This window comes from Embiotoca jacksoni, unplaced genomic scaffold, assembly GCF_022577435.1.
Source record: "Embiotoca jacksoni isolate LCO1_2020_lvr unplaced genomic scaffold, fEmbJac1.0.p SCAF_22, whole genome shotgun sequence".
In the NCBI taxonomy this organism is placed as follows: domain Eukaryota; kingdom Metazoa; phylum Chordata; class Actinopteri; family Embiotocidae; genus Embiotoca; species Embiotoca jacksoni.
The window spans coordinates 2,503,937-2,528,257 of record NW_027185363.1 but is presented as its reverse complement, the minus strand read 5'-3'; the positions used below and the strand labels follow the sequence as shown (position 1 = coordinate 2,528,257).

General features: G+C 41.5%; 2 protein-coding genes across 3 annotated transcripts in view; both read left to right on the top strand.

The window, feature by feature from the left end:
* Positions 1-513: 513 nt before the first annotated feature.
* On the top strand, positions 514-2,825 carry LOC138202898 (ras-related protein Rap-2b-like). The gene has a single exon (XM_069157248.1). The coding sequence runs from the start codon at positions 983-985 to the stop codon at positions 1,529-1,531; it is 549 nt and encodes a 182-aa protein (XP_069013349.1). The 5' UTR covers positions 514-982; the 3' UTR covers positions 1,532-2,825.
* An 18,126-nt stretch (positions 2,826-20,951) lies between these two features.
* The window catches only part of kcnab1b (potassium voltage-gated channel subfamily A regulatory beta subunit 1b), a 31,130-nt gene continuing 27,760 nt past the window's right edge, over positions 20,952-24,321 (top strand). Inside the window, exons 1-2 of one of the 2 annotated variants that reach the window (XM_069157225.1) lie at positions 20,952-21,480; positions 22,232-22,791. In XM_069157225.1, the coding sequence (XP_069013326.1) occupies positions 22,577-22,791 (215 nt within the window). In that variant the 5' untranslated portion in view covers positions 20,952-21,480; positions 22,232-22,576. Of the gene's footprint in view, positions 21,487-22,231; positions 22,792-24,321 lie in introns of both variants that reach the window. The other variant, XM_069157226.1, reaches the window with a different exon arrangement.

Genomic DNA, 24,321 nt, shown 5'->3' with positions numbered 1-24,321 from the left:
TATGAATATTTTCTGGTTCTTTTTAGTCCTCTGTGATGTGATGACTGCATATCCTCTGGCTGTGGACTGATGGTTGGGACAAAACAAGACATTTTATGCTGAACTTTGGGAAACACTGGTTAACATTTGTATCACCATTTTCTGATATATCAAATACTAAACAGGTAATCTATAACATTATTGATCATGACAACTGTTAGTTGCAGCCCTACTGTAATGTCTCATGTGATCAGATTATTACAACACTTTAGGAACAATAAATAATGGCCACTGAAGAGCAGATTAATCTGATGCGTGCGTGTGTGTGTGTGTGTGTATAGTTGCGTGTTAATTGCTCAAACACATTATTCTAAAGCACTGATCACGTGTTCCAGATAAGTGAGACGAATGTAAATTGATTATAGGCCTCATTAGCGGAGGCCCTCGTGTATAGTCGTGATTACACCGTCCCAGTGGGCAGCTGAGGAGCGTCTCGTTGAGAGCACTGACCGTGAATATGCGTGTGAGGGCAGAGGTCATACAGTGCAGACGTCCCTTCGCACCGCGGGATCTGTCTGGTCATCTGATCGCTGGCACCGAGGTTTCGGGTGACGGCTCCTTTAAGAAAACGGAACTGAGCTTCGGCTTTTGACGCGCTTGAGGATGTGGGCAGGAAACGCCATGCAAAAACAGAGAAGCGATCACGCTTCCCAGCACCGTTGCACAATACAGTGCGATCAAAATGAGCTTTAATTCACCACGCTAATGTCCAGGAGCTGTGTTTCTCCTCGGATCTACACTCCGCGGCCCTTACAGAGCAGGCGAGGAGGATTTGCCGGCGTGGGATTTGACTCCTGTCCGAGCGAGAGGGCAGTCTTCCCAGCCTGCTCGGTTTGAAAACATCGGGGCTGGTCAGCGGGTGGGAGAGAGGAGGCTTCGTCGCGGAAAAAAAAAAAGGAGGTGTCTGCCTTTTTTTTTTTTTTTTTTTTTTCGCCCCCAAGCCATGAGGGAGTACAAAGTGGTTGTTTTGGGGTCGGGCGGAGTCGGCAAATCCGCGCTGACGGTCCAGTTCGTCACGGGCTCCTTCATCGAGAAGTACGACCCCACGATAGAGGATTTCTACAGGAAAGAGATCGAGGTGGACTCGTCCCCGTCGGTGCTGGAGATCCTGGACACGGCGGGGACCGAGCAGTTCGCCTCGATGCGAGATCTGTACATCAAGAACGGGCAGGGCTTCATCCTGGTCTACAGCCTGGTGAACCAGCAGAGCTTCCAGGACATCAAGCCGATGAGAGACCAGATCATCCGGGTGAAGAGGTACGAGAGGGTGCCCATGATCCTGGTGGGAAACAAGGTGGACCTGGAGGGGGAGAGAGAGGTGTCTTCCGGGGAAGGGAAGGCGCTGGCCCAAGACTGGAACTGCCCGTTCATGGAAACTTCAGCCAAAAATAAAGGATCGGTCGACGAACTGTTTGCAGAAATAGTCAGACAGATGAACTATTCAACTGTTCCCAGTGGTGGCGACCAGTGCTGTTCATGTGTCCTGCTCTAAACAAACAAACAAACAAACAAACTGCGCATCCGGGCTGAGTTTGAGCTTCTTAAATTGTCCTGCAGGCTTCTTGCAAAAGTGTTCTCTCTCCTCACACTGTTGTCTTATTGTTGCACACAAACACAAATCGACGACGACGACAACAATCGATTATGTATCATAGTCTGGAAAAGTGTTTACATGACAAAGTACTTGAATGTTTCGCGATTTTTTTTTTTTTTTTTTTTTTTTTTTTTTTTTTTTTTTATATATAGCTTTGTATATGACACTTCTCTGGAAATGTGCCTCATTGGGAATGTCTTATTGTGAAACCTAAGAGACACGCGTTTTCTGGTTATTTTTGTGTTTCCTCTTGAGTTGTACTGTTATGTCTTCTGGGCTGGGTCCTTCTTGTCTTGGAGATTGGCTGGTGGTGGTTGGGGGTTATCGTGCCAAATCCCCTAGCAGAGATGGGATTGGTCACCTTCAGGGGCCTTTTTTTTTGGCAGGAGGAGACCTGAAAGCATTTAAAATCTCTCAGAAACTTTTCGATCACCACTCAAGCCTTGCACAGGTTACGCAAATCCAATCGTTTTATTCCTCCAAACGGTCAAGTGTGATCCAAGAGGTGCAGACCCACCCACTAAGATCCTGTATTTGAAGCTGTGGACTGTGGTGGAGTTGTGTCATGCCAACATATCTTTTTTTCTTTTTTTCCCCCTCTCTCTCGCTCCCCGGTCTGGTGAAAGTGGATTTATCATGGAGCTTGCACTTAGCTGACGGTGTCCCTCCTCAGTGTGCACAAACGAGGACCTTAGTGCATTGCTGTCGCTGCATGGGGAAGCGCCACGACCCCATGTCAAGTGCCTTCCTAAGAAATCTCCTGTGACTGTGCCAACTGATGAGCCCTACTTTCTCTGCAGTGCGTCTTGATGGCAATCAGAACTTTTCTTGCGGTTTTCAGTGTACACTCTGGTTTCATTTGGTGTTAAGGCCTCTTTCTATTTTACTGTCAGGAAGCTCAGCTTGTACGAGACCTGCTGTTTCAGGATCAGATTCAGGCCGTTTCTCGAGGCACTATAGTCCAACAAGAACAACAAAATAACTTTACCTACTGGGATTTTGGTTCAGTGAATGGCAAGCCATGTCTGTATGTATTATCTAGATCTTTTTTTTTTTTTTTTTTTTTTTTTTTTTTTTTTTCTAAAATGTGACAGTTTTGACCTACCGTAATTGTAATTATCCCTTTGGACAAATCTTCTGCCATCCATCTGTCAGTTTGAAAGACTTGTAATACAAAACGCATTTTACGTAACACTGTGTGCTGTGCTCGTCTCTGCTCACACTGTACATCTGTACACTTTACTTAAAGGGTATTTTGACAGTTTAAATGCTGAGAAAGGCAGTTGATTAATCTGTTAGTCATCCAACTGATAATTTATCCAAATTTTTGATAATAAATTCATTGTATAGTTATGTATAAACCTAAAACTCTCATAGTTAGTCATTACGAATGGGCTTTCTTTGGGTTTGGACTGTTGGTCACACAAAACAAGTCATTTGAAGACATCAGGGAATTTTAATTAATGCATATTTTTCAGTGCTTTGACATGTTTTCTAGACATCAGTTAGAAAAACGTCCATTCTCAATGTAAACAATCATCCTTTGGTAACCCTTGACACCACTTTTTCCTGTATCAGCAGCTGGTTTCTTGATATGTAGACATCGTGTCATAATAGATGTGGCACTCGATGACATATTTGGCACTTTTAAAAAAAGTTATGAGCCGCCTTCAGCCGCGAGTTATTGTTATTAAGTGAGCAATGGGGGCTATCGTGAATAAAAAAAACAAAAAAACATCTCAGTCCACTTGTTTGGCTCGTGTGTAGGGTTTCCAATAAGTGTGTTTTAGGTGGGGAGAGCTGCTTCCCGTCTTCCCGCTGCATGTTTTCTAGGCTACGAAGTGGACGACAGAGAGGGCTTTTTGTGTTGGCAGCCAAGTTCAATCAGCCATACATACTGTAGGCTGGCATTTGGTAAGTCGTTTCTCAGACTGTTGCAATGAGCTGTTGCCTCAGTTGTCCCCCAAACCACCGAGATTCAAGGTCAGATTACCAAATTCAACCTTAAGGACCTTCTGACACTATGCAGGTCTTATACAGAAAGAAAGGGTTGCCTCTTCTAAAGCCTACTTTGTTTTCATCATGACTACCTATGCTGTGCCTGTTTCCTCAAAACTTCTCAGATATTTTTATTCAAACTATTTTTTTAATGCCAAATTTGGTTAAAAAAAAAAGAAAAAAAAGTCCAATATTTGGTGTGTATGCACAAAAATGAAGATGTGTAGGATAACTTTGGTTTTTCTTTTTTAATAATCTCATAACCCACTACAATTATCTTCTGAAAAGAAACTGGATTTAATTAGCTTACTTTACATAAGGTTGCTAAAAATAACTATCTTAACCAGCTACAACAGTAAAATGTTGCTACACATTGATCAGTATTAACAATCTAATAAGATTTTACACACAGATACCTATAGTCATTTTGCTGCCATACCTGAAAAAAAAAAAAAGATCAGTATCATGTTATAACACAAAAAGGTTGTTTTAACAATTTTTTTTTCACATTAAAATAATAAGTTTTTCATGTTATACCAAAATATTTTGACATTATTACGACATACAAATGCTATTAAAATAAACCTTTATAACCATATACTATTTGTCTCGTTAAAACAAGGTGATACGTCACTCCAGCTGATCTACGAGAAATGACGCTCCCTCCAGAGGGTCGGACTCATTCTTCAAATCATGTAAATGTTTATAAGTTCTCCGCAACATTTCACCACAACAACACCACGCTTTCACAGTACAACGATATTAGTTATACTATAACAAAACATTTCGTTTTATAATGCGATGCAAAGTATAGTTATAACTGTAAAAGTCTCTTGTTTTAACTAGACAAGTTTGTATGTCGTGATAATGTGAAAATATCTTGTTATAACAACGTACTTTTCATGTTACAACGTGATACTGATCCGTTTTTCTTTTTCTGACGTGACAGCAGCGCGACTCCGTAAATGCCAAAGGGGATCTTGAGGAAGAAATGTTTGTTTGCAAGACTGAATGAAAACAAATTGGTAGTACTGTTACATAATCTGCATATTTTTCTGCTCATACAAATTTACGTCAGGCCATGAATCCTTTTTTCTTCAGTCATCTGACCTGGCAGATTAATCACCGCGGTCGACTTTTTCAGGTGAATCAATTAACTGTATTCTTTCTGATGCAAGACTACATTCATGTGTGTGTGTACAAATGTCTAAAATTCCTGTATTTCTCCACACCTACATGTGTCACTGGTGTACGAAGGGGGGCTGTAACAGACTTTTAGTGTTAGATCGAAACACTTACAGTAGTTCTTAGTCATATTCTGCAAAAGCAAAGTGTTATTTGTCTTACAGCTTTTGGAGAAAAAAAACAAAACAGCTGAAAGAGAGTTTTGGCTTTACAAAATGATAGAAATACAATGTTAGCCCAGAGCTGGAGGTTTGCCTGAAAACCTCACACCATCTTCTGCTTACTGCAGTATTACACAAACATGCTTTTCATCCTGAATTTCACCAGCTGTCTGGCGCACAGTACACGTGATACATGGAGGGTAGAAGCAAGTCTCCACACAGCTCGTCCTCTACAACCTTCAACATTTTTAGTTTGAAGCCTCTATGCCTGGCACCTGTGTGCTACGTTAGCATTTCACTGCATGCAATCTTTCACACTTTTTTTTTTTTTTTGTAGAGGAAAGGAAGGGTGGATCACAAGGCACGTCCTGTTTAACTTCACCTCGCATCGATGAACTGTTGAAACATACAAGCAGTTCCTCTTTATTATGAAATAAATAGATTGCACTGTCACAGCTTTTCCTTCCTCCATTACATTATTATTACATTTCATTGAGCTGACGCTTTTATCCAAAGCGACTTACAATAAGTGCATTTCAACCATGAAGGGTACAAAACCCAGAACAACAGGAATCAAGAAAATACAATTTCCTCCAGTGCATGAAACGTAAGACATGCTGGAAGAAGTGTGTTCTGTATTCTTTTCAACATGAGCCAAAATATCAAATCTGAACATCTGATAGAGAATAAAGGAGTGTGAATGGTTGGGGGAAGGATGAACAGATTTCTGTTGTTGACTGTAGTGCGTGCAATTGCTCCATGTGATCTGATCTCAGCAAAGAAGCTAGCAGAATCACATGACACTAATTTACAGTAGTTACCATGGCTGGTTATCCATGAGCTGTTAGGACAGACAGAGAGAGAAAAACTGTGACACTCAACGAGTTCATCGAAACCACCATCCAACCACTGCTTTGCACTCCTTCCTGATGACACCTTCTCTATCAACACCTCACAGTAGATCACTGAAAGGCCTTCATGCCTGTGTAACTGTTAAACCATCAAATTATATGAAGTTAAATCAGCGTGACAGCTGACAACAACACACACACACACACACACACACACACACACACACACACACACACACACACACACACTGAGTCTGACCACTGTTTCTTTGTTTAATCTGTACAAAAACAGAAATATGAAAACGAGAAGCTTTGGTTTATACAAGGAGTTTTAAAACAGGTAATGAGTTCTGGCTCCAGATAAGTACAAACTCAGCACATAATCTTCTGACGTCTCATCAAACTAAGTAGGCCAGTAAGTGTCACAGTCAACTGTTTATGTCACACGTGTCTTGAATCCACACCTGTAGATTATGTATTACCTAAATATCAAAACTCAACTGTGTGCTGAGAGGTCGTAGTAGTTTGTCTGTCAGTAGATTGGTCAGCCCATCACTTTTGTACAGACTGAAATAAACAAAACTAGTGGTGAGCCATAACACTTCATTGGATTTGACCCAGTTTGAGTCTATGATGGGAGTGCTGGATGGTTGATGAGATAACAATGTACACTTACAAAAAAAACAAGAGTCAGAGTACCTTTAGTTAGACAAACAAACTTAATAGTCAGAAATAAAATGAATACATCATTTTTCTATTTACACAATTATTCATTTGTATAGTATACACTGATTTACATTATTTAATCTCCTTTTTTGTATTGTAACACCAACAACAATGAGTTACTTTTGGAGCTGTGCTTGTCTAAACTTCTTTTCACTTACAGAGGGAATAACGGATGGAGCAGTGAAAATACCTGGAGATGATCAATACATCTACATCTTACGTGTAAGTATTGTACTTTTCATTTTATTCACAGGTAAAGGCAGGTATTTACCAAATGAGCCCACATATGTATAAGTAGGTTTTCCTGTCGCAGGGTTGTATGCGCCTGTATTTAAGTAGACATTCGTGTAGGTCAATGTGATCACAGTGTTGAAGGGTCCAATATTTCCAATTTCTCCAATAAATGCTCCAAATGCTACCTGATTGCCTTGAGAGGTTAAATGAAAATGGAGGATTGCTGAAATGTTTGTTCTGTTGAACCCATTTGAATACAGTGAAAGTGACAGACACACAAATACAGAATAGGAACCTGTTGTGCTCACCTTTGACCTCTGACCTCAAACTCTCCAGCTGTTTCTTCATGTTTTTCAGCTTGCCTCTCAGCTTGTTAAGATAGTAAAGAGCTGACAATAGTTTTTCTGGCTCCATGTTGTCACCAGAACAAAGACAAGTTGGCTCGATAACAGGACTCTCTGTGATATTGGATCCTCCTGCTTGGTGATCCAGCTGCTGGGCTTCAGCCACACTCAGGTAGAAGAGGGTTGAAGTTAACACATCCACTGATGTCTTCATCTTTTAAAAGCTTCTGTTTGTCAATTTCAGTTCTTCCTCAGTTTTCCAAACTTTATGTGTTACATACCACGCAAAGAAGGAAATTACCTAGTTTTCTTCTGCTCTGATAAACCACAACAGTCAGATTATCGGTGGATGATAATTACGTGGTTGATCAAAGGTTGAGAAAGCCACAGATTTTTATTAACAATCTTTGTTTTCTGCTCTCTAAAGACAAGTTTGGGTCTGTATTTCTATATCTCTCATTATTGTCAACAAATTCCCCCTCTTACAGTAGTTTGATCCTGCTGACAAGTTTTGTCTTTGCAGCCAAAGCTTGATTTCATTTATCGATCTGTGTAATAGGCTTGTATCGTTTCCCAAAAACGACACTGATGATCTCTGGGACAATACTCAGGCATGTTAACATCAGAATGCTGATAAAGTAGAGATGAGGTTGAAAGATATTGTATTAGTTTTGGAAGTATTTGGTTGAAGACCAAAGTACATTTCTTTTGATTACAGCACTAGATGAAAAGTCAGTGGGTCACGAGAGTCATTGAATTTCATCCCGACCATGAATTTCCTCAAAAAACACAAATGTCAGCCTCACTGTGGCTCAAGAATAAAATCCAAAGGATAACTTACATGTGAATGTCCAAAATGTTGGAGTTCTTTGAAGTTAAGCATTTTATTCTCATAACTTTAGTGGTTTACGGTTGTCCTAAGATGTGACAGCACAGAAAAACAAGATAAGTAGATACAGAAAGATAAAATGGTACAGGAATATAAATCATGACAACACCAATAATCATTGTAAGTCGCTTTGGATAAAAGCGTCAGCTAAATTAAATGTAATAAACAGTAAACCGTGACAGATCCTTTGAGAGTATGTTGAGGCAGTGATTGGGGACACTGGCATTCCCACTAAGAGGGTCTGCTTTTTCTTCTTTTTTGCATTTCTGCCTGCAGAAGTCAGCTTGTGTGCTAGCGTGGATGAGTCACTTTGGTCTCGGAGAGAACAGTGAAGAAAAAGACCTCACATATCCAGGGACTGAAAATAGACTAAATGCTCTGCGTCTGCCTCTCACACTGCACACTAGTGGGAGGACACAAAAGACACAGAGGTGCTCTCAGCTCCCCCACACTCATCTAACATCTTATCTCCATTTTCAGCCCATAAACTAAAACGCTCAGGCCTGTGAATGAGTGATGGGCTCTCAGTTTGTCTGTATATGTGTCTGTTTACACGCATCCATTTTCCTACTCATCGATATTTCTGAAATGCAAAAAAAATTCTGAGAGTGTTAATATTTGCGTATGTTGCTTAAAGAGATTTTAGACTCCTCAGATTTGATATGAGAACGTACAACTGGCATTTTCCTTTTACCTGGCTGCTGTATTTTCTCTGTCCACAAGAGGGCAGACAGGTACAGTTAAGAAAGTGAACAGAATTTACAGAATCCTATATCTACCGATACATTTGCATTGAATGATGCTTTAACAAATCAATCAAGTTTTTAAAAAAAAAATTTTTTTATTCATTGTCTCTTGGTGAGCACTTACAAAGTTTTCGTCTGGTGTTCTCACACAGGTGCACACCCTAAATGGCAGATAAGTTCCCATTTAACATCCCTCAAGGTTTGTCAAATATCCACCACATTGTCACCGCGGTAACTTTTTACTGTCGCACATTGATGGCCCGATCATTTTGACTGCCAAACGAAAAACACGTCCGTTAACTAACCCAAGCAGTGTTTTTCCCAAACCTAACCAGTGGGCTTATTTTAACCCAAACTATTATTTTTCCTTAATCCTAACCAAGTGTAAAAATGGCACCAGCAGTGAAAATGGCATCAAATGACAGGTGGTGAGATATTGCCTGCAACCCTTGAGGTCCTTTGATCAGAAGTTTTTAAACAGTCATGACACCCTTTGTGCAGAATGCTCTACATTGTCTGTCTTCCCTCATTCAGTGCCTACTTCACTGTCTGTGCTCAGCATGTGCTGCTCTTCGCCTCCCCATTGTCCTCTTCTTCCTGAAGTGAGGCACGTCTCTGTGTGTGTTGATTACCATTCCAGGGTCTCTTTCTCAAAGAGAGCATTCTTGCTGCAAAGCTTCAGACCATAAAAGCTGTGTCAGCCTACTTTGTGAGGACTTTGGAGATGTGACAAATCTGTTTGCTGGGTTTGAAGACAGCTGCTTGAAAGGTTGCTGCTCCTGCTCCTGCTCCTGCTGCTGCTTCTGCTGGATGCAGATGTCATCCTGCAGGCATCCTTTTTGGGTTTCATAGTCAACCACTGCACGTTTGGCCTCGGGGGGGGGGGGGGGAAATTGGCGGGCAAATCAAGGCCGAGAAAATGTGGAGTGGAGGAGTGACCTGAGTTGATGGGAAAGCAGGATGAGCTGACACTTGGTGGGAAACAACAGCTTGGAAATTGCAAAGTCTGAGGAGGATTATAGAGTTAATGTAAAATCCAAAGACCAGTTTGCAGGAAGGTTGTAAACATGTTGAAAGTGGCTGATTCTTTGAAATGCATTTGTGAGGGGCCTGATGCATTGATGTTCCTGAATTGGGTGCTTCCTTGTGATTTGGAAAAGTGTGTATCAACGAGGAAAAGCAAGGAAAATATTGGTCTAAAAAAGTGGAATCACTGACCCTGGAAAATAAAACTGTGGTAAAATGTGTCATCTAAGGTGCTTGAAGTGCCATAACAGAAAAATTAAGGAAAATATTAAGGTAGGGGAAGTAAATGAAGTGATGCAGTTTAAAGCCTAAAATTGTGGAAACCTCAAATCCCCCAGTTTTGCTAACTCTTGAACAAAATGTTCACCCATGCTGGAGGTTCATTGGATATTTCTGATTCCAAGTCAAGAAGTTTCAAAGACCTCCATTCAGTTGTTTGCCATGCAGGACAGCTGGATTCGCGAGACCATGCAAGATTATGAGATCACACCGTCAGTCTTGTCCAGCGTCAAATTTTAGGTTTGTGCCAGCAGAGGTTTGGATTAACTTGCGTCCTATGAAGACTTACTGACAGACGGACATGGTTTAGGTGTGACGACTGCGAGAAGCAACTGTTTCAGTGATTGGTTAAGGTTAGCTGCAATTGCGGTGATTCCTAACAGTTTCCAGTGACTGCTTCTCAGATGGCTCTGTGTGACAAACCATCTGGCACGTCAAGTTATTCTGTTGTTTTTAATGTCAAAGATATGGACATAAGGCTACGTCCTCCAGGGGAAACAGATGGTGGGCAGAGTGCAGGGAAAACCAAGACATCCTGAACTGTCAAGAGACAACTTCAAAATGTTGTAATAGGAGCAGTCATATGGCTTCATTTAAGGGGTGTTGCCACTTTGTTGAAATAAAAGAAGTTTGGGAGGTCAAAGATCAGCATCAAATCTCCTCTGAAAAAGTCCTAAAAAAAAAAGTACATGGGCCCAGTGACTCAATACATTTTGGGAGAATGACTTTTGCATGGTTCTTGGTGTTTCATTTGCTTACGACTGGCTTCACTAACTGGGAAGTAGTTATAATCAACCCTTCTTACATTTATAATTGATATGATGTATGGTGCTTGGGGAAAAGAAATCAATGTCTAATATAATCATGTTTGTTTTTTTGAAGCAGTTGTCAGGTTCTTGGGTTTAAAGGACCATGCTTCCCAGTCACTGCATACGTTTGAGAAAAATCAAGCAAAGACAGGCTTATTTGTGTGTTCGGAAAACATGTTCTAAACCTTCCTTTTTTTTTGTCCTGGTTATGCATGTGTGGGTAAAGACAGACCTTGGTGGTTGATGTGCTGCCTATCAAATCAGGGAATCAGTATAAAATTTGAGTGAAAGGTATCTTTTCAATGCTTAATAGTTTGGAGTTCTCAGGGCAAAATAATATAACTTCTATCGTCTGTATCAGACTCTGTTTCTATCTGAGCTTGAAAAGGAAGTGAGGTTAGCTAACCTATCATCTAGGTAGGTGGATTTCTTTTTTCTTAATACTCATAATCCCTTGTGGGGAACTCAGGAAAGGGATAGAAAAGGTGCTGTGATTGGAGAACTCTTAGACAGTTGCGATCTATAAATTAAAACTGCAAGCAGTGCACGCTGCACGTTGGGGAGCCGGCGGCCCCGACCCGCTGGATCCCGGACGTGCAGCAGGCGAGGGTCCGCATATTCCCGCTTGCAGTTTACATTTTTTTCTCGATCTCGTTCCTTATTCTTCTTTTTAAAAAAAAAAAAAAGGCTTTTTTTTTTGGCAGCTTTAACATCTTCAAAAACTCATGAAAGTTGGTGCCTGACGCATGTGCAAAGTTTCGTGAGGTTTGGAGCATCGTTTGACCTTAAACATCAACTTCCCGTGTCATGGTGAAACATCAAACTTAGCTGCATTGCCTTGGCTATACTATATACTATATACTCTCTACTCTATACTCTATACTCTATACTCTATACTGTATACAAAAATGAATCTTTTTGGTGCTCGGGCCCTAATTATGAATGACAGCAGACCCAATCGATTTGAAATTTTAAAAATGGCTGGTTTAGATTTGAGCAAGAGGTGGGAAATTGAATTTCCTGGGGAAACGACAGTGTGAAAGGTATAATAGGTTTAGGGGAAGTCTATAGTGCTGGATCAATTGACGAGTATAATGATTCTTAAATAGTTATGATCTTAACAGAAGTTTTAGAGACAATGACTTGAAAACGGGGAAACCTGGTTTGGAATGGATCTTCAGATCCAGTAGACCATCGGTATATCTTATAGTTTGTTGGTTTTTCAGCTAAGCTACTAGCAATTTTGTGAGCCATGCGGGGAATAGAGCTGGTCAAACCCCCATAAAAATGTCATCTGTTCAAATTATGCAGCTGCCTTTTTGGCTTTGAGAAATGGGACATCAAGTACCTTCCCCAACCAGCTCCAGGAGATTTTTGTGATTGTTTAAGATTGAGAACATGGGCTGTTGTAAAAGCTTATTGTGGACATCTCAGGGGTTGAGGGAAATGAAATTTATGAGCAGTTGGCTCGTGAATCTCTTAAGGTAAATTGTTGATCTGAAGGTTCTGTTGGAAAATGGTGAATGCTAAACACAACAACACATGATAAACACCAGGAGAACGGAACATGTTCTAACTAAGCTGAGACCGGGACATTGTGATCTAGCTAGCTATTTGAAAGTCATAAACATCCAGACAGTCTGTTCGTGTGGAAATTTGGAAACAGCTTAACATAACAAGAACATTGTTAATATATCGTGATATTAAGTGAATTTTAGGGTGGCATGGTGGTGCAGCACCCTGTGGACCACCATCCGCAGGGACAAGCATCGGGGTCGGGTACAATACAGGGGAGTCAGACAGAAGGGAGAGATGTCAGGTCGCAGAGATCTTTGACCTTTGACTTCGAATCTTTTCATCCTTGGAGCCAAGTGCACCTTTGTGCCAAATTGTAAGATATTCTAAAATGTTGTTCCTGCGTTAATGCTTTCACAAAATTCAAACAAACAGATGAGAGAGATGTGTAGGTCACAGAGATCTTGACCTTTGACCACCAACATCTAATCACTTCATCTTTAAGGCCAAGTGAATGTTTGTGCCAACTTTAAATAAATTCCAAAGATAAAGATGTTCTGGAGATATTGCTTTCACTCAAACAGGACAGACAAACTGAAAACATAATGCATCTGGCTATCACCATCATGAAGGCATTAAAACATCTTAACATCAGTATTGGGCATTTCTTCAGCTGCACTTCAGTGATTCTGATTCTGGCCTCCTGCTCTACAATTTTCTGATCACACACCAAAATTTGTTGGCTACTCGAAACCCCCGCCACTGGCAGATAGGAGACAAAAAAACAACAACACACTCACAGAGGTTTTAATCTTTGAAGCTCTTCTTTTAATCTCAATCAGCAAAGTTGTATCTACGAGGAAATTATTTTCCATCTATCAAAGAGTTAAAAGATGTTCCTCCTGTCTTAACGTCTACTAAGTTATCCAATGTAATGGCGGTGTTTGATATGATATCTGGAGGATTAGGTGGAACAAAAACCAACATAAAGCGCACAATAAGCAGAATTACAGTGCATGAAGGACAAATCTGTAAATGAATAAAGACATGCTTAGTGAAAACCAAATAACAATGGCAGTCAAGTTAAACCACTGCACGATTCCACTTTGAGTGTCTGATTTTCCGTGCAGCATTGCCTTTCTGCCTGTGGAAGTCAGATTGTGTTGTGTACATGTGTGGATGAGTCACTCTGGTCCCAGAGGGAACAGTGAAGAAAAGACCTTGCTTATCCAGGGACTGAAAATAGACTAAATGCTGTGCATCTGCCTCTCACACTGCACACTGAGTGGGAGGATGCAGCAGACACAGAGGTGCTCTCAGCTCCCCCGCACTCATCCAACATCTTATCTCCATTTTCAGCTCATATACTCAAACGCTCAGGCCTTTGAATGAGTGATTGATGCCCCTGTTCGTGTGCTGGTTGGTGTGTTTGTTTCATTATTGCTTCTGGAAAGCTTCACGTTTCTTTTCTGGATGAGAAAAGTACAAAAAGTACAAAGGTAACTTAATGGCCACTTCAGTGTGTTCAGGCGTGACATGCAAATGTTAAACAGATTTAATACCGAGCAGCTGAATCCTCTCCGTCCACAAGAGGGCAGGCAGGTACAACTAAACAAGAAATAGGACGCTATCTTTATGTAACTTCATATGTGATGTACTATATAGTGTGTATGTATATATGTTCTTTATACTGCATTTGTATTTTGGGATGATTGGAAAAACACTTTCCCAACTTATATGACTATAAATGAACTCAACTGGTCCCTGACCCTCAACCGGTAAATTGACCAAATAATAAATAAGTTTAGAGTTCAGAAATCAGTTAATGTTCCTGATTGTTTTCAAATATTCCTCTCAAAACCACAAATCAGGTAAAAATGTCTCTATAAAGTCCTTAGGATTTAATGTCTAGGATCCATGAATGTCTGACTTAGATTTTGTAGTGATTCTTCAGATGGATGTTGAGATATTTTACAAAAAGCAAAAACTTTAAGCCGCTCGTCATGCCAGAGAAAAAAATGTCAAGATATCACTAAAGTCACTGGATTCATCCGCGGGGCACCGTGGATATAGAAACTAAACTTTAGTTAGCTTAACAAAAAGTGGAACATTTTAACATCAGTGTGGTAATAGAGAACTCTGAGAATCGCTAATCCTCTGGGTACCATGAATGTCTGAACCAAATACATCTCAGTCCACCCACTGGTTGTACAACATTTATGTTGTTTACAACATTGCCATCCATAGAGACTTGCCAGCTTCATGATTAAAAATAATAAATGTGGACAAGCTGCATGTTAAAGAAAATGGTATAAAAAAAAATTAAAAAAAAGAGGTTAATGCTTCTGAAAAACCCTCCCACAGGTTTGCTCATGAGCAGCTTTCAGTCTCATTTTGTGCCTTCTTTGGAATACATGTTGCCATCCCTGTAAAGTTTTGCTACAGCTTATTTTTTCCCTGACAGGCCAATCAGAACTATGTGAACAAAAATACGAGGCACATTTTTATTTTGTGTTTATGCAACTGTATACAAGGATATATGATATACATGCTAAGTACACGAAAGCGTGCAGTCAAATTTAAATGCACATAATTGTTGTATATAAACTCAATGCAGACATTTCACAACTCATCAATAGGTCTGCATTTTAAACTGAAGGTCATGACCCTAAATGAGGAGAAGTCAAATAAAATCAGTGAACTGAAGAAAGGGTAACCAGGATGTTGGATAACTCAGAAATGGAAATAGATCAGATTGACCCCTAACTTAATGGGAGGGCTAAATTATTAGCAAAAAGTAAAAAACAGTTTGAAAGAGAAAAGCCAATGTCTATTACTCAGCAGTGTTTCGATATTGTTAATTAGAAAATATTGTAGCAGACTGGGTGACATATTAGCTTTGACTGTTCTGAGTGTCACTTTGTTCAGAATAGCAGTTTTGAGAGGATAAAAACAGTCTGTTATTGTAGTTACTGAGATTTACAGAGTGCCATTGAGCATGTTATAAGATTAGATGCTGTGAAGCCTGTCAGTTATTTCAGTTCCCGATGACAGTGATCTGTGTGAGATCATGCATCTGTGATTGGCAGACAGTTCGGGGTGAGGTTTTTGCTGTTTGCTGAAAAAAAAGGAGTTTGTAGTGAGAGGTGAACATGAAAAGCAAGTTTGGCGAACTAATTGCAAAGATTTGTTGTGTTGGATTTGGCAAATAGATCCACAGTAGCCTGTTTATTGTTCACGAATGAATCCAACTAGATAACTTCTCACAAACAATATATTCATTAAAGGGTTTCAGTCTGCTAAAAGGCTTGATGTTTCAGACTACGAGGCCTATTTGAACAGTAAAGGGTTAAATGCATTTATTGATTCAAAAGAGAAATAGTTTCACTTCAACAACTGAATTATGCAGCAAAGGACATTTAGAATTATGGGGATATCTAGAACAGGAGAGCCATATTTTTGGTCGTTTGACTATTCTTGTGACTCTTCAATTGGCTCACTGTCACATTATCAACAATGGCTTTGTATTGATCCACGTGTTAGGTTTTCCTCGTACAGTATATGTCTCCTATTAAAAAGATCCTGATATCTGTCTATTCACAGTAAATTTTGTTAGTCTGATCATTTGCTTTAAGGACAGGATACCAGAGCACACTAGGTAGATGAGATGGAACTTGAATTGGCTCTACATGCAACAGATGTATAAAGAATATATTTCTGACAAGTAGACAGAAATATCCCGGTGGCTTTGTTTGACTTGCCTCACAGACGAGCAGGCCTCTCTCGCTGGAGCCGCAGGAGCTCAAACAAAAGCCGCCTTTGTCTTTTAATTTGTCAATCATCTAAGAATAAAGTTGACATCACAGGTATGGCACACACAAATGTTTCTGGCCCCCTCTCTGTTGTCTCCTTTGATGCCGTTGGTGTGTTAATTTTACTTGTGTGCGTTGGGTTGTGATTGTCTGTCTTTACTGGCTTTGTCTAATGGCTTTGGCTAATGTCTAAGCACATGTGGACTTTGTTTGATACATCTATGGAAACTGTGTCGGGGTATCACTCTAAATCACACTGTTAACCCTGGGCACGACAAAAACTCTCCAGGATACAAATACGGATATCCTCTGTTGTCACTCATGACCAGCATTGCGTTGTACTTACATGGAGATGTAAATGCAATGAACGACTACATATACTGGCAAGTTTTGCCAACAAAAGAAAGCAACCCCACAGCCCGTGTGAGACGAGACTCATCTAAACATGTATCTGAAGGCAGCCTGCAGTGAGATCCCCGTGCCCAGGCACAGAGGGGGGCTGAGGCTGGATCGCTGCCCCAGTTCCATCCAGCAGAGGCAGGGGGCAGGAGCCAAAGTGTCCCCCTCGAGCCCTACCACTTCTCTTTCAGAAAGTTTTGAAGCCAGCAGACCTGGAGAGCAGCAGAATTTGGGGGACTTTCTTCATGTACACAACCATTTTTTTCAGGCATCTGCTCAACCTTGTGCCGGCATGGTCCACAGGTAGGATATTGTTTTCTGTTGAAGGTGTAGTTCATTCAGATTAATGCTATAAATTCAGAACACTTTGCAGCATCCTACGTAGAGACAGAGAGCTTGTTAAAGGAAAACTGCAGCAGCCAGGATTTACACCCCATACACTAAATTAGTGTTGTCATGTTGATTCTGTAATGAAATGCATCTTCTTTCCATCTGCTCAAGTAAGTGTGAATCTGTCTCCAAGTCAGGGTAAACAACGGCCTGTTTGTCAATTCCCTCCAATTTGTATCATTTATAAACCACTGGAAGAAAGGATTAAAGTTTAATACAGCTCAAGAGGGTCCATGTCCTGTTAAATACCTAATACTCTCATCACTTCCTGATAAGAAAGAGTCCTTCTTGGCACTGCGGGATCGAGCACTAATTCCCCTCTGTAATTAGACTCGATGTGTAAGGCACATGAGGCCACCATTAGAAAAATTGTGCTCAGTGACTTTGTCAGTTTCAGTACTGCAGAAAGACGGAGCATATGAATAAGTAATAATACAAAAAAAAAGACTTGATGTTTAAGTCATAGCAGCAAGAAAGTAATCAGCAAGTGAACAGCAATGATCAGTTGTTAAATGTAATGACAGTTTCCATAGTTGCTGTGTTGTGTTGCTGTGATAAACTGGTAGGGTATAGTGGCTGGACTGATGTTATTTTAATGTCTGCATGATAAATGACAAAGGCCGTGAGACCATCAGCTTAACTTTGCATAAACAGTGGAAATATCTCGAGCCTGCTTTGGCTATTTTCTGTTTGTTTGTTTTGGTCATTTTTATGTTTTTGTGCACAAAACAGACGACTGTTGTTAGTGTAAGAAGTGCTGGTTGGGTTGGATTTGGCAGACTGTCCCCCCTCCTTTGTGCTAAGCTAAATTAGCCTGCTGCTGGCTGTAGTTTCATAATTAGGGTCCAGGCGCAAAGAGTTGGTTCAATCTCCTCATCTAACACTCAGCAAGAAAGCAAATAAACAGGTTTTTCACAAAATCTGAAGTTTTGCTGTAAAAACACTATCTACTTGTCATGTTTACTTTTTTATTTTTGTATGCACTGAATCAATATTAACCATGTTAATTATTTGACTTTAGAGCTACTAAGTACCAAGTGACTATCTACCACCCAAGTAGAGCCTTTGTATGTATTGGCTCATTGACTCTCATGATTTAGCTACTCCTGCCTAAACATGGCAAAAGTTATGCATTTTAAAATGAAAACTTATTAGTGTGGATGTAGCCACTGGAATTTGATACTGAATGGCAAGGCATTTTGGATACCAGATTGTATTGAAGCCATTCAGTCGATGCCATAAAGTACACATCCCTATGTAAACACTTGCAGAAAAGCTTACTTCACAATGTCAGACTTTTTCTTTAATGGTAACCCTTTCTGGTATAGTAGTAACATAATTGCTGATTACAATGACATTAAAAAGTTAATTGGCCGAAAACAAAACTGTATGCATCGCACCTAAAACTGATAAAGCTGCAATGACCTCAGGGAGGCCATGTTTTACTCTGAACAAATAAACGTGATCCATCCCCCGGTTCATTTAGGTTGAGCTGTTGCCCAAGGCAAATGTTGTTTCATTAAAACTTCGAAGTGTACTCGCAAGTTATTTATCAAGAGGCTGACAGTCTGCGGGTACACAAATCTTTCATCAATACTGAATCTATGAACCACTGAGTGCTTCACCGTTAGAGATAAATAGACCTGCATTCACTTCCCTCTATCATTCAATACCCCACTTTGAGGCCTCATGCCTGTTGGGCATCCTCATAAGGTCACCAGGCATCTGTAGGAGCTGACATAATAAAGATGTCAGCGTTAGTCAGCGTCACTGTATGCAGCGGAATCAAACCCGAGACGAGGTTCTGTCAGAAGCAGGCCTGATAACGATGCTGCCGATAATGATGGGAATTGTCATAATTGTAGTGGTGAAAATCACGGTGATAGTAGTAAGGGGGCTGATTATGGTAATGTGATATTATAGTAGGTGACAGAAAGGATGGTTTTCATGCTGTGATGATGAAGGATGGTTTTGGTCACGATGATCTCGTGTTTTCAGTCGAAACCTCATTTTCTCCCCTCATGTCACGTTCAGAGTTGAGCTGCTTCATCAGTCGTTCATGCATGTTGCCGGTCCGCAGTGAAATTTGTAGTGCTTCATAACTGTGAGCACTGTGTCTACACAGAGCCAGTAGCACACTATTAGGGCAAATTAAACAACCGATGCTCCGGTGTCTGTGGTGTTGTATGCACAACGCATCACAATGACTTGCACCTCCGGTCTAATCTGCAGCATAGAGGAAAGATTTTGGACTCGGAGCGAGGAGGACTGCTGGCGTAAAAGGCGATTTAGAGCGGAGAGATGGAAAAGGGGAAGAGAGAAAGGAGATAACAGATGGGGGGGGGATGTTGCAAAAAGAGGGATGGAGAGAAATATTCAGAAGTGATCGAGTAGAGAGAGGAAGGATTGCTGCAGCAGTGACGTCACAGACTGCTTGGAAAGGTTTCCCCCCTTTCATTATCTCATTTTATCAACAGGAGGTTAGTGTTGATAAGAAAAACCATCTATTAGACACCGAATAGCTTTTGAACACGACAGTAAAATGTGGAACACAGAAATCTTTTAGTCAAGCAGCAGACTGTTTACAAGGCTATAATTATGTGACAAAAAAACAAAAACAAAAATCTAATGTTACTTTATTTGTGTGGCATTATGGGTAAAGAAAAAGCCCTGCTATCTTTATAAATAGATGCAATGTTTCGGTGAACCGCAGGCAGCGCTATCAAGCTACGGTGACAGATGTTCTGAACTGTTGGAAATCCAGGATTAGGTTGCTCTAAAGGGATTTATCAGTCTCTCCGTGCAGCATCACGCTTTGCTCATCTCACCGTGTGCGCACTCACCGTACACGGAGGTTTGTGCCTTTGCAATAAAGTTTCAGAACTCTATTCTTACCGGAGCAATTAAAGCCGAGCGCTTTGCCTCGGGGCAACGGCATCATCGACCTGTTGGGAATTGAGAATGTAACAGTTCCGGCTGACGCTTTTGACTGACACACTTTTAAATGGGATCAACAGCGAAATAAATTGAAGCCTTTTGAGGTGCCGGTGGCATTAAAGACAGCGCCGTTACCTCTCCAGAGCAATGGCGAGCAAACGGAAACGCGCAAGGCAGACAAGCAGGCTGGAGGAGATGCAGAAGCGGCAGCACACCAGAACCGATGCAGCTTCGCTCGGTTTTTCTAAAAGGTTGCGTTTTTTTTTTTAAAAGGTGCACTCCGCCAATTTGTGCACGCCAAGATCAGTTTCCTCATCACGGGGGGGAGGGGGGGAAGAAACAGATGTGAAAACAGTTGCATAATGTTTTAAGAGGCGCCGGAGGGAGTTTTCCACACGTCTGTAAAAATAATAATAATAATAATAATTAAAAAAAAATACCTTAAATCAGAGTTGAGAAAATTAAAACAGACGGGGCCCTCCTGAGCTGAGTCTTATAAGTGTCTACTGCTATTAAATGCAATCACAACGATCTAAATAAAGCCACGTCGGCCTCGAGGTGTATGGATGTTCAATGAACCATGAAATCCTGCATTGTCACACTATTGCTCAGTGGGGAGGAAAGTGAGACGCTGCTACGCTTGAACACTTATTTCCGCTTTAATTCACTGTACCTCTTTAACCGGTCTGTATTTAACATCTGCTCTCGTCAGGGAAGGTCTTCCTTACAAGACTGCAATGAACTATAGCTGAACAAAACCGTAAACACTGATTTTTAAAAAAATTTTTTACAGGTGTCTGTGATGTCCACTTTATGTTACTGTAATTAACCAGCTTTAATTCCACCTCCTGCCGAAGGAGGATTTCTTTAAGTAAATGAACACAGACATCAAGTCACATCAACGGTGCTCTCTTGCTTTCCATTCACAATCTGCCTCTCTCTCTCTCTCTCTCTCTCTCTCTCTCTCTCTCTCTCTCTCTCTCTCTCTCTCTCTCTCCCCGAGTGTGTGGCGCCATAGTGGAAAACACTGCAGTTCTTCCAGCCAGTCAGTCAGAGCCGGGAGCCCATACACACAGTCTCTCTCCCTCATTCAGGGAGCCGCTCACTCTCTCTACGCTCAACACACGCCGCTCCTCGCTTCCTCACTGCATCTGTTCTCCTCTCCCTGAAGTGAGGTACCATGTATCCTCCTTTCTCTTCCTCCTCCTCCTCCTCCTCCTCCTCTTCTTCCTCCTCCTCCTCCTCTCTGCTTGTCCATTACCATTCCAGGGTCCCTTTATCAAACAGAGCACTCTTGCTGCAAAGCCGGGCACCATAAAAGCTCTGCGACTTGCTCGACAACTTTGGAGACGGGAAGAGGCTGCTTGCTGGGTCTGAGGACAGCTGTGGGAGACGCTGCCTCCGTTGGGATGCGGATCTTTGCGGGACCTCTGCTCTCCGTGTAACACCACTTGATCCCCTCGCAAAGTTGCAGTCGGAGAGCGGACGTCAACCAAGAATCTCCTCCTGCCTCATCGTTGTTTCCCAAAGAGCGCCTGGCAAGTCGGTGTGTGTAAGAACACTTATATCAGTATATATGTGTGTGCTGTGAGTCGAAGCGAATGCTGCTATCTTTCGGACAACATTTGTGCATGTACAGCATTTATTTGCAAGCATCCGCGGCTCTGTGAAAGCTTGACCTTGTTTTTAAGAGGTGTGACATGAGTGACGGAGTGTCATTGATCGTGTGTGTGTGTGTGTGTGTGTGTGTGTGTGTGTGTGTGTGTGTGTGTGTGTGTGTGTGTGTGTGTGTGTGCGTGTGTGTGTGTGTGTGTGTGTGTGTGTACACAGTGTCAAGAGCACACTGTAGTGGTGCAGTGTTACTCTCCTCACTCCAGATGTTTCATTAAAAGGCTTAGCGGCAGTAGAGGCTGACTTTGTTAAGTGAAATAGAAAGCAAGAGTCATTATTTGAGAAGAAAAAGTGGAAAAAATATGGAAAGGGGTGAGGGAAATGAAGCAGGACAGACGAAGAAAAAGGAGATAGAAAAACTAGGGCAGAATGGTGCTCATTCTACACATTGCTGCGCTTAAGGAGCTTAGAGATGTGAGCAAGAGGCGTTGAACTGAGGAAAACAGCATGGAAAAAAAAAATACAAAGATGTTTTGCAGGATTGTTTCTTTTAGATCTGTCAGGATTTTTTTTTTTCTCTCTTCTAGTCAAGTGCTCCTCTCCACTGGATGACTCTTTTAAGAGGCTCATTCACTATCTCCTCTTGATCCTTCTCCCTCCATCTCCATCCTCTCTCATATTTTCAGGTGGAGTCCGACCAGCTCAGGATCCACGTCTCAGCTCCTCACAAACCGGCCAGGACTGCACCCCTGACATATCCGATCTTGACGAAACACCAGTTTGAGATTCTTCTCTCAAAAGAAACTGAATAATCTCGTGCTCCCATCATTCCTTCCTGTGATTTCCACATGAGATTCAGCAGCACCAGAAAGAGCTGGCCCGGACCGCTGAATTTCAGCTTCACATAACAAGAACAAGAACCAGGACAAAATCTAAGTTCAATAGACCGAAAAAACACTCTTAAGCACTTTAAGGCTGCAAACGAAGCCTTGTTTGTCTTGGAGTGGCTGTAGTGGCCTTTGCCAACAGCCATGCAGGTGTCCTTTGCATGTACGGACCACGGGCTGAAGGCCCCGCGTAACGGCGAGCACAGCAAGCAGAATGCCACCAGCCCCAACACAGCCAGCCAGGCCAGGGCTCGCTTCCGCACGGTGGCCCTGATAGCTCGCAGCCTGGGCTCCTTCACCCACCGCTACCACCACAACCTCAAGGAGTCCACCGGCAAGCTCACCGGCATGAAGTACCGGTACGTAAACTGATGGTGATGGAGGCTGTGTGAGAGAGGAGAGTGAGGTAGAAGGAGGAGGTGTGCTCACTTCAGTGAGTTCAGTCTTCTCCCCTCTGCTCAATGTGTGCCGTGAAAGACGGCCACAATCCTGACTGTGAGCAAAAGAAAATTCATCTGACAGAAAACACAAAATAATATTGAGGAAAAATGGTAGAAAACAAAATGAAGATGTATGAGCAGTGACAGGTGATGAGTGGGATGGTGTGTGTGTGTGTGTGTGTGTGTGTGTGTGTGTGTGTGTGTGTGTGTGTGTGTGTGTGTGTGTGTGCGCGTGTGCGTGCGCGCGCAAACTATGATGTGGGACAGTTTATGTTGTTTGGATTGCCAAGAGTTTCAGAAATGAACAATTTAATTTAAGTGCTTGCATGTGTAATTGAAAGACAGAGATAATGTATTTTGACCTGGTAATATAGACAGATAGAAAGATAAACTTCTTCAGGCACACCAAGCTTTATTTCCTCCTAGATTAAAAAGTTGTGAAACATAAATTATATTATGGCTAATATACAGTCTGTGCCTCAACCCTGAGTTCGATCTTTAAGGGCTCACTTTAAGACTTTGACTGTTCTCAATAAGGAAAGTGAAAAGTGTGACAGTGACGCTGAGCGATGCCGGGCGGCAGTGCTCTCCATGTGTGTCTGTGTGGGAGTTGTAACCAGGCTGGGCCAAGTAAACAATGCTCCTTTATCTCAGTGAGTGGGCTCTTAACCCAGACCGCAGGAGCAAAATAGTAGTTTTCACCTCACACTGTTAACTCACTGGAGAGGGTGACATCATCGTTTACAGTGTTGGGATCAAGAGACACACCGAGAGGGAGACACAGAAGAGAAAGGACGACGGGAAGGGAAGGGAAGGAGTTTGAGAGGAGGGATGAAAGAAAGAACAAAAAGACTTGAAGACACGGAGAATTAGAGACTGACTGACAGAGAAAATTGGGGCACTCGGGTCAGTTCACAGAAAAGAGGCAATTAGCAGAATATGGGCAGATTGGATGTGGAGCAGCTAAATGTGAAAAGTGTCTGCTTGTCACACAATCTCATCTCGTTTCCATAACAACACTGAAATGGCCAACTTCAATCTGCTTTCAGCGTTAAAAAAGCCCGGTGACTCCGCTGTGAGAACTACTTTACAGCTTACAAACTACTTTACAGCTTACAAACTTTTCTCTTTTTTTCATTTCCTAAGATTGATTTGGGAATTGTGCTGAATTTTTTTCAAATCCACTGTGCAGCTTTTTTTTTTTTTTTTTTTTTTTTTTTTTTTTTTTTTAAAGTTACATCCAGGAAAAAAAGAACAATTTGATCCCTTGTGTAGCTAGTTGTAAAAATGAGTGGATGATGTTGGCAGTAAAACTTTATCCAGCCTTCAGCAAATCCCCCTTTTTTACCACAGAGAAACAAATATTGGATGAAAAATCTCATCTGTCACGTCTCCTTTCTGCTCCCTGTTTGTCTGATTTATTTATTATTTCTCTCTTCTTTATCTTTA

Bases quoted from the DNA above. Each gene is read 5' to 3' on its own strand.
- LOC138202898 (XM_069157248.1), top strand. From the start codon at position 983: ATGAGGGAGTACAAAGTGGTTGTTTTGGGGTCGGGCGGAGTCGGCAAA.